General features: G+C 36.9%; 1 protein-coding gene across 1 annotated transcript; it reads right to left on the bottom strand.

Moving 5' to 3' along the window:
• Positions 1-7,889: 7,889 nt before the first annotated feature.
• Positions 7,890-10,968, bottom strand: LOC103702476 (putative 2-carboxy-D-arabinitol-1-phosphatase). Its single transcript, XM_008784922.6, has 7 exons — positions 10,661-10,968; positions 9,798-10,009; positions 8,934-9,053; positions 8,696-8,795; positions 8,472-8,611; positions 8,294-8,373; positions 7,890-8,070 (listed from the first exon to the last, which is right to left on the bottom strand). The coding sequence occupies exons 1-7, from the start codon at positions 10,800-10,802 to the stop codon at positions 7,944-7,946; spliced, it is 921 nt and encodes a 306-aa protein (XP_008783144.3). The 5' UTR covers positions 10,803-10,968; the 3' UTR covers positions 7,890-7,943.
• Between the last annotated feature and the right edge of the window lie 79 nt (positions 10,969-11,047).

Here is an 11,047-nt window from a genome sequence, read left to right as displayed (position 1 = left end):
CTTCCCCTTAGAAAGAAGATGTTAGCTTAAGTAACTGTGGATGAAGTGTTCCAGAAATTATAAACTATGTCGGTGGATTAATTATCCGAAACTTCTTTCTAGATTATGGGTTTGGCTCTGGGATCTTGATCAAATTCTTGCCCTGTTTCAATATTCTTGCGAGCACTGTTATTGGGTGTTCTAAACTTATGGGATGACAATAAATGAGTTTCGGATAGGTTTGATTCAGAAATATATAAGCACTGTCTGTATCTGTGCCAATGACCAATCTGATATGGGTTGACAGAGGCCAAGATTGTGACTCCGAAACATGGAGGCTCTACACAGAGCTACTGGTACCGTGTTTATGATATATAGTCTCCTTGGGTATTAACTGGTACTTTGAAGTAGAGTGGTCATATGTTGTATCAGTTTGTTCTGGTTTGTGTCTAATACCCATAATAGTAATAATAAAAACAAAAATATTAGCAATAACAATAACCTATAAGCTCATACTTATAACTTGTTAGCAAACTGTTGGAGCGAAAGGATCATATGAAAACCATGAGAAAGTTGACTGAGCAATGATCTATAAGCATTATCCAGACTACCAACCAATACGTAATGAACTTCACCAATTTTTGGGTAAATCATGCATTAGCTATGTGATTTAGAATACCAACTATTAAAAGAGGATTTAGTTTTGAGATTCTAATGTCAATGTGTTCAACTCTAAGCTGTTGCTTTTACCAAGTTGTTTTGAGGTTGAAACTCTAAATTTTAACAAACTGCCATTTTGTTTGTTCTTAAATATTAAAAGAGTGATAAGTCTTTTTTTTCTCCTGGTTGCCTATTGGCAAATGAGTAAGGATTATCCATAAGATATTTGCATTTGAATACAAACTCATCTTCAGGTGGTGTTATTCTTTTAATATAACATCATAGTTGGGTTTTGCATAAAAGATGTGTTTTTCTATGATCAATTTTTTTGGAGTAATATAGTTGTTAAATCAAAAGTATCCAAGAATTTTATTTTCTAAAGTGGTGCTTCTTAACATTTATGAGAATTTTGATGCATTATCTATTAAAATGATACTATGTTGTGTTCCCCTTACAATGTTTTTGTTACTTTGATGGAGAACATGGAAAAGAGTGAAGTTGGCTTCTACTTTGGACCACATTGGTAAGTAGCATGCATGATTAACTTATTTCCATGGTTCATATCATAACATAGATACTTAATTCCGAATATTATGTCTATGTCTAACTTATCTTTTAGAACTGATTTTCTTCATTGCAAAGGTAGGTAAAATACTTGAAGCAGCCCATAGCCTGTGATATGACTAATGCCTCCTAGACAACCATTGAAAAGGTAAACAAGGTTAGATTCAGCCAGAAGAGACCAGCAGCCATTGAATCATAACTGCATATCTAAAATCTAAATCTTGATGTACAGATCAAATTAAAGGTTCAAGTACTAAATTTTTGTCTCAGATATATTTCATCTAGCGAAAAAAGAAGTAGGTAGATTTGACAAGAGAACAGGAGGAAGAAGAAGAAAAAGAATTGCATGAGATAGATTGGTATATATAAATGGATGGATGGATGGATATTTTTTTGGGGGGAGAGAGAGAGAGAGAGATTCCTTGATTTTTTTTTGTTGGAGCTGGAGGGGGGGGGGGGTGTTCCATTTGTTATTTAGAGAATAAGATTGAAGGAATGAACTTGGAGAGAACTGAAAATTAAATTTCATTCATAACTAACTCATTCGATACCATGTAGTTAAAATTTACTAGCGGCATATAATCTGTCTAAAATTTGCTCACGGTTGAGTTGCATTTTAGATAGTGTTTTCTATTACTCAAATAACCTGTTTACATGTGGAAAATAAATAGATGTCTCATGTAAAATAATGTAGGCAAGAGAAGACATGCTAGGAGTACCAAGACCAGATAGTGTGCATCTTGTCAAAGTAAGAATGTCTACCTTGTTATCAACCAACCAAATATGATGCATCAAAGGGCTGCTAAGCATTGGGATAGCTAGTATATTCAGTTTTGGCATTTATTATTTTGTTTCCTTCAGTGTTACCTGGACGCTAGTGTCCAACTCAAAAAGTCCATGTTGGATACATATTCGAGTTGGATGGGTAATGTTTCAGATACTTGGATATTTATGAAATTGTTTGGTAACCACTTTTAAAGATTGGAAGAGAGTTGAACTCTTCCCACAATGAGTTTGATCTGCTTATTTGATATTAGAAATGAGTAGTTGTTCTTTTTTGAGATTTGTGGAGATTGTAGGTATTGAAACAACTTTGCAAAATATTAGTTTTCTAATATTCTTAAGTTAATTGGGAAGTTTAAATGAGAAATGTGTGTAATGAAAAATACTAACAAGCAGTATATTTTTAACATTTTCTTTACATATTTAAACAGATAATATTTAAATATATAAATATATAATTTAGTTAAAGTTGTGTGTTATCCTATGTATATCCCCATATATCTCTTTTTTCCTCTTGCTGAGTTAGATACTTGGATATGTGTTCAAATCTGATTCTCGTATATATGTGCATGCAACACTGGTTTCCTTTTAGTTATTTAGTGGTTCCAGATGTTTCAAGTCATAATAGGTTTTATTTAATAAAAAGCTGGGCTCAGAAGATCTGATATGCACTGTAGCAGTGCTGTTTTATTGTACTCATGAATAGTTTTACCGGGATAGTTCAGGGATTTTTAGTGTTATGTTAGGGTTCTTTTTCATTATTAGAGTTTTGGGTCTATGTAATGCATTTTTTTTTCTCAAACAACTGGAAATGAAGATAGTTCTCAAATGGTCAGCTGGTGCTTTCTTTCCCCTTTCTTTCTCTTTTCTTCTATTTCTCTTTCTTTTCCTCTTCTTATGCCTTATAAAAATATCTATCATCCACCCATTCTTCCATATCTGCTTTCCACCCATCTTTTTACAGTTTTAGATCTATCTTAGAAGGTAATATATCTGTTTATACCACAAGCAAGCTTTGTTTGGATCCAGAAAATACTAGAAAAGATCTAGAAAGGGGAATTGTTTATCTTCCAGATAAACAATGAGGTGAATGTCAATCCAAATCTGAGTCAATCTGTAATTGTTTATCTTCCATGTAGGCTGCAGGAAATGCCCCCTTTGCAGTTTTTTATAAGTAGGTCAAAAATATGCTCCACATTAATCTTTTCCTGGGGAGAAATGATGGTATATACTGCAAGAACTACCAACTAGTGTCATCACAGATACTTGGCATGCTGATCCATTTGAAGGGGATCTTGGGTACTGAATCTTGAAGCTAATGTGATTTTAGTTATAGAGCCATGCGTTAGTGGTGGGCCTGAAGCCGTTGTATCCAGCATCTGGGATCAGTTGCTAAATAAATGGTAATGCAAGAGTTATCGCAATACACTTTTGTTTGAAAACCAGCTTCCTATGCACATTTGTATAAGCCTTCTCCATATTCATGGTGAGAGAATATTCTCTTTCCCCATTTTGAAAATTTCTAGACTTTCACTGCCAATGATGTCGTACTGATTTCCCCCCCTCTCGTTTGGGGATAATAGGTAAATTAATAACATAATGAAACAGCTTGCTACACTTGGACGTGTTGCTGTGACATGATTTTTCAAACTGTTATGGTTATCTCGGAGAATCTCTATTTGAAATGATGTTCTTGGTCATGTAGCTGTCTGGAGCTTAGTTTATGCAATATGATTCATCAAATACTTGAGTTCCTAAACAGTGTGTTTAGTCTGGTCTGTATTGTCACCATGGCAATTTATCTTTTATAGTTATATTTGCTTGGCTGCAGAAGAACAGATAACTAACCGCTTATTCATTTTGGTTCTTAGGTTTGTTTAGTGGCTACTTTTACAAGTACTTTTGTGGTTCATGTAATCTTAGCATTTCTACTTTCTAGGTTCACCAGTTGTGGCTGGAGAAGATGAAAAGATTGCAGAATGCTGGAAAGGATTTGGAGCAGATGTGATACTGACATCCAGATCTTGCCAAAATGGTAAGAGTTTTTTGTGTGATTTGTCATTGTTTCAAGCCTGGTTTTCTAAATAAATATAATATTCCTTGTTCAATTTGCGGGAACTGAATGCTGTTATGAAGCTCTCTAAAAGCTCAAAAGAAACTATGACATTGTTGTGAACACTCAAGGAGATGATTCCCTTGTTGAGCCACAGATAATAGACAGTGTGGTACAAGCTTTGCAGGGGTAGTTATAGTATTTACTAATTAATTGCTTGCAGAATTCAGCTTTTTCTACTGTTTGGTTCAACAAACAATGTGGTTACTCTATGTGACTATGCAGTCTTGTGCTTATTTAATTACAATACGAACTGTAGAGAGCTGCTGATGCAGTGTTCGGTCCTGCTGTCACATCTTTAAAAGCTGAAGATGGACCAGACCCCAACCAGGTGAAGTATATCATGGACACATGGTTATGCGATTTATTTCTCTAGAGGATTGGTTCCTTATATCAAGTGAGTTGTGGTACATGCCAGTTTGTAGAATTGTAAAGTTGGTTTATCCTAATCCATGAATTGATATTTTCTAACATGCTCATATATTATATAGGTCAGGGCAAGTTAATTCACAGTTTCCATATCTACTTCATCTGGGCATTCAGATTTGTGACTTACTGCTCTCTTGGGTTTGGTGTTATGTAATGTCTTGTCATAGCCTTTTTAGGATGGTATTCTGGCTGTATTCTAGGATATCTTTTTAATGTATGTACTGGTGTTCTTGTTTCTAACCAGATTATGATTCAAAGTTTCTTAGGATATATCCGCAACTTGCATCCTCTCCATTGCAACTAGAAGACCTAGAGCAACTGATAGTTCTTGCGCATGGATACAAGATGAAGGTAATTTCAAACTATTTATGACTCATTGGAACCATATAGAACAAATGACATCCGTCAGTGCTTATTTTTCAGACCTCTTTTTGTAATCTTGACCTGTGAGCATTTCCATCTACTTATCAGCTTGTATTTGCTATGAAAATTCGAGATTTCAACTTATTTGTGTTACAATGTAAACTTTTTTGGATTATTCCAAGCCTCACAAAGTGCTTGAATTAAACAGGTTTGAGCAAGGACTTTTCCACCTTATCTCCCCACTCCTCTTTTCTTTTTAATCCTATCTCAATTTCATCTTTTCAAGGTAGACAAAAAGAGTGGAGCCATAATTGGATTGGTGGATTCTGTACATAGAAATAAATGGATTGAGCACAACTCTATTATTTCAAATCTGAAATTGGTTGAGGGTTTTTGCAATCCAACCCAAAGCCAATGGACTCATCCCATTTCTAACCCTTACTTTTGGATCACGATGGCTATTTTAAGCAAATTGAAGAAATCTCTCTCAATTTCTCATGTTGTAACAGGCATATGATTAGAGTACTTTCATCATAAATATCCATCTGCATCATGGTAGCACTGCTCAGAGGAAAACTTCAGGGCCCGCCGGAAATTTATTTACATTTTGCGTTGCTTTGTCCAACGTATTAACTGTATACATAATAGTTATTAACACAAAACATAAAATATGCTATTTGATGAGTATAATTGATCCTATGCCTATAGTTTGTTGCGATCGCATTACTACCGAATTAGGGAGTTGGATGGCTTACATGGTGGCTTGAGACATGACACATTTCTGTTAACTCAAGGGCCTTTTCATCCATTCTTGCATCAAAAGACCATGCAGCTTTTAGTCAAGTTCAAAGACATTTAAAAAAGTGACTTTTGCAAATTCAGTTGCATAATGCTGTATTAATAAGTGCTAGCCAAGGATTTAATTATTAGGCTACATATCTGCTAGAACTCAGTACTTGACCTCCCTTTGGGATTGACTGATTGGCAAATTCGCCCCAGATCAACCTTGTACCACTTAGTACCGAGTTTAAAGGTGTTCATAGACCTTTTTTTTCTTTCAGTCTCTACTTAAAGCCATGATGACTATTACTACTACTCTTTGTAGTAGGGTACATCCAGCCATACCCACCAAACCAGCTAGTGACTGGTGTGCAACCGTACCCTGAACTTTTGAAACCTTTTGGCGAACGACTTTCCATCATGTCCATTACTTTCATACAGATGTTGCATTGTGGGAAAAATGATTTTATATTCTAGAATATATTAGATATATCAGGTGATCGAGGTTCATCATGATGCTCATGGTGTTAGGCACTCAACTGAAGATGTTGAAAAGATGGAAACTTTGATGCGAGAGAAGAAATATTCCGTAGAAAGCCAAAAAACATTGCAATAAAATCTGTGCGCTGCGTCCACGGGAAATGGCTTCCAATCGGTTTCCCCATGTTGGTCGGCATACTTACATCCATTGGTCTTCCTGATTTAACAGTAATTCATCCTTTTCCAGTTTTGCCGATTCAGTTTCCATGCAAATGAGGATCGAGTTGATTTTTAAAGGAGAGCAATCACAAAACTGATAAAAGATATGCAGAAAAAATAAAAAGAAACGTCAGAGTTGTTTTAGATATGTGACTGGGATACAGAAGTAATGGTAGATCAAAGTTGAATTTCTTGCCATGGAAGTACATCTGTCTTTTACAAATTGATAGATTTGTATTTCATTGTTTGAGATGCTAATATTGGAGCTCTAGTTACTATCTTGTTTCTCCGAAGATGTTATCCATGAGACAAGTTTCTACGAAGGCCTGGCTGAACTAGATCAACTAGCTAATTTGAAGAGTTGAACTTGGGCAGAAAACTCGAACTAGAATATATTGATATATCCGATTGTAGCGAGATAGAAACTCAATTACGATACTTTTTTAATAACATCAAAATTCACACACACACACACACACACACACTATATATATATATATATATATATATATATATATATATATATATATATATATATATATATATATATTAGAATTTACTAAATTCAAATTTTTTTAACTGTGATCGAAAATAAATTAATCATCAAAAATTAATCATATTCTAAGATTCATGCAGGCAGAACCTGCATCCCGTGGCTACAGGATTTACAACCCATATGTGCGGGGCCTGAACCTGTGCGACGTATTGGAAGTTGAGGTGCATAATTGACGAGAGATTATTGGTCTCTGGAAGTGTTTGAATAATGATCTGCTGGATTATCCACTCCAAATGCAGAAAGAATGTCAAAGAAGCAGTAAGTTGTTGAGGACCTGTAGTATCTCGTTAGCCTAATAAGTGAGCTTGTCAAGATCTCCGTGGGGCACGGTGGTTCGAAGGCACAGCTCTTTTATGTATCTGATTTTTCTTGCAGCAAAAACTGAAATATATGACATGTCCACATGGCTGTTGGTGTACCTTCTGAGGCATTGCCTATTTAGGTGAAGGCTCCAAGCCAGATGTCACGGAAAACATCAAACTGAACCTGGTGCTAAGATAATCTAAATGGCACGTGACAGGACTGGTGGTTTAAATTACTAGAACTAGGTCACGCCTTCCAAATTTCATTTATCTCAACTCAAGGTGCAAAGGGTATAATTTGATCTTGAATATAAGCATGCTTAATTTGAGCTATCGGCAGTAATATTCAGAAGAAAATTATGAGCAGATCAACTGAATGCCATAGGGCTACAAACCTCTACAACAGCAAATTAGATGCTTCCAGGTGAATTTCATGTTACAGGTAACATAAAGATGTCACTTGGTTTTCTTTGATGCTGGCCTTTTTTTCCAAGTCTAGACTGCGATTACCCTACTTCGACCGCATCAACCGACAACAGATATTGCTACCAAAACTTCGTAAGTTATACAGCTTGTAGCCACTCAAATTTTCCATCTTACTTCAGGTTTTGTGCACTCTCAAATTTGTATGGGATCTTCCCTTCATCAAATTTGCTCAACATGGAAAAGGACTCAACTTTATTAAACAAGACAAGTTCTTTGATATGCAGACTCTTCAGTATTGATACATATGATTGCTATACATGTGGGCTGTCATATTCAAGCACTGAAGCATCGCCTCCCCTCGTCTGTTAAACGTAAAAATAGAAATCCCACCATTATTCACATCAATTGCACGAAACCTACATCACCAAAACAATTTTGCACAGTAAGAAATGATGAAATAACATAAGAAATTCATTAAAGCATCAATCTGCAACAAACTATTACCACAGATTTTTAGTACCACGAAATGAGGTTGTAATGTGCCTTGGATTAATGAAAATCTTTACTATAACTTATTTATTTACCTGTGTCTCTACAAAAGATCCTGTTTCACCATAAAAAAACTATCAAGAAACTAACCTCTCGGGCCCAAGTCCTAGAGCTGTGCAAATGAGCGCCCGCAAAATGGATTTGTGGGTGACTACCAAAACATTCTCCCCCTGAAGACAAAAGAAAATGGCAATCATTAATACCGACACCCAAATTTTCTTTAATAAATTCAGGCCCTTGAAGACCCACATAGAGTATATGTGCTTACTGGTGTGGACAAAATTTCCTTCCAAGCCTCTCTTGCTGTTACCCATAATCTTCGAATAGGATAAATGCCATCCACATGAAAGTTAGCCGGATCTTCTCTCCATGTGGTATATAACTTCGGATACTTCCTTTTAGCATCCGCTGCCTCCAAATTTCAAACATGATTACATAGTGTCATGCATGTATGATCCAAAGACAGAACATGCAGATAGCCAGCACTCATACCATTTGTCATTCCTTCTAGAAAGAACAGGTGCGCCTCCTTCAATGAATCAAGAAAAACCAGTGGTTGTTCCCTTCCATGCCATATTATTTCAGCAGTTGTCTGTATTAAACACCTATGACTGAGAAAGGAAGAATAATGCCAACCCATACTTCTGAAATGAATGGATTGTATGATTGGAAAATATGAGCATAAATAAACTATTAGCTACTAGCTTCCAGATAGGGGATTCAATTAAACCTTTGCACGCGAGATAGGACTAGAGAAGCAGACGTCAAAGCTTATGCTGACCAAAGCATTCCGGCACTTCTCAGCTTGCCTAGCTCCAGTGTCTGTTAATATAGATAAGTTTGAGCTTCCCTAAATGAAAAAGAAATGAGTAGGTTGGTGACTGAAACTTGAAAATAAGTCTCAACTAACACTAGAAGTCAAGGCAACCCAATAGCTGAGGTACATCGAATTTTCGTGACTTATAAATGTGTACCATGCAGGAGAATTAGGAACCTCTCAATGGTGAATCTTACTTCGGTCATTGTTTATCAGTTTGTCTCATGCTATTAGAAAGTTCCCTCCATCTACCTTGAACTAATTTAAAATATTGTTACTCATGTTGTTGCTAAGAAAAATAAAATCAATAGTTGGCTTTGCAAAGATAATGAAAACATCAAACTCGTGACACAATAACATTACATACATGAGGTGAATTACGGAGAATTCAAAGCCATGACTTGAACATCAATTGATGTCAAAAGTAATTTGCATATATTGAACAAATGCTGCTAGGTTTTTTAGCAATTATATATCATGCAAGAAAGATTCATGCTCTAGGGTTCAACTTCATCAGACCTCCCATGGGTTATATATCAAAACATGTTGCATCTTCCATCTTAATCTTTGTTCTGCAGATACTTTCTTATACCTTTCGCTTTCACGATGAAAACTCAAAAAATTCCAGGTATTTGAAGTTATGCCTGCTTGATGACTAAATAGCAGCTACCAAGAGTAGAACAGATGAGAACGCAAACAGCCCGCAAGTGCTTGAAGAAAAACCATGGCCGAGTAATTTAACAAGCAAGAAGCAAAGTTGCTGAGAAGCAAACAAACCTGGACCCGACTTTCTTCATTCCAAGAGCTTAAACCATGCCTTACAAGAGTCACCTTTTTGGAAGACGATAGGAGCTCGTTAGTGAGCGACGTTGTTGCCCTTTGGAAATCATATGCACCACCAGTCACCCGAACCTGGCTTTCAAGTTGACCTTCCGCAGGCACATCATTGGAACCTTTTTGGATTTGGGTTGTGAGATTTTCTAATTTGCCTGGCGAAGAATAGAAGAAAGTAATCAAAGCATAACAGAGTGAGCAGAGTAGCTGTCCATTCACATTCTCAGAAACAATAAGGGTGAAAAATGTCCGTTAGAAACATAAGAAAGAATTAATAACACATTAATCCAGTAAGAAACAAGTGGTTAGCCGATGCATCGATACAATAAGGAAAAAAAATAGTAGCACCCAGGTATCCTTTGGTGCGAAATATTTCAAGATAATTAACTGCTCAGAACAAGAACAAGAATGCATGCAAGCCCAGCCGTCCTCAGTCATACAATTAGCTGCCACAATCCTCGGACGAAAGATACCGAGTATTTAATCGTGTAACTATCGATTTCACCCTTCATAAAAGATTTCCAACTGGCTGCAGAATCTTGCTGATACTGCAGTTTGGCCTGTCATGAAGGATGTCAGATGAGGAATTGCAAAAAAAAATGTTGAGTTGCCGGGGATTTTGTTGAGGGCTTCATTTGAATAAAGAAGTCCCATTTCCCCTCTTGTTTTCATCCTTGAGGAATCTTCGACAAAATAGTGGAAGCACTGAAGAGGTTTGGTTGTTTCGAGCTTTTAGGGGTTCATGTCCAAATAACACAACGGCTTTTACGGTAAAAAGAGAAAGTAGTGAAGGGGGGGTGAGGTACCGTTGGAGCGGGAGGAGGCGTCGGGATGGGAAGAGGAGCAGCCGGAGAGGGAGACGAGCGGTCGAGGGCGGGGACGACGGTGGGGCTTGCGAGGACGGAGGGAGCCCGGCGGCGGGCCGACGACAAGGGAAGCGCTACCCATTCAACCGAACGCCAGCGGCCACCCCTTCCGTTCAGGACCGTCTACATTTATCCAATCTCGGCTTATGTTTTCTTCTCTCTTTTTTTAGCTTTATCTCCTTTTGTTACGAGGGTTTTCTTCTTTATACTCCAAGGGAGCGACCAACAAGGCAACAATTTATCCTGCGTTTGGACCGGGTGCAAACCAGCAGCGCCAAGAGCTGTCGACCGGAAAGATAAGATTTTATTTCCTTTTTGAGACGGAAA

This window comes from Phoenix dactylifera, chromosome 5, assembly GCF_051530095.1.
Source record: "Phoenix dactylifera cultivar Ajwa chromosome 5, Ajwa_hap1_PhDact_Kaust_v1.1, whole genome shotgun sequence".
Lineage (NCBI taxonomy): Eukaryota > Viridiplantae > Streptophyta > Magnoliopsida > Arecales > Arecaceae > Phoenix > Phoenix dactylifera.
This window is presented reverse-complemented; position numbering and strand designations above follow the sequence as displayed.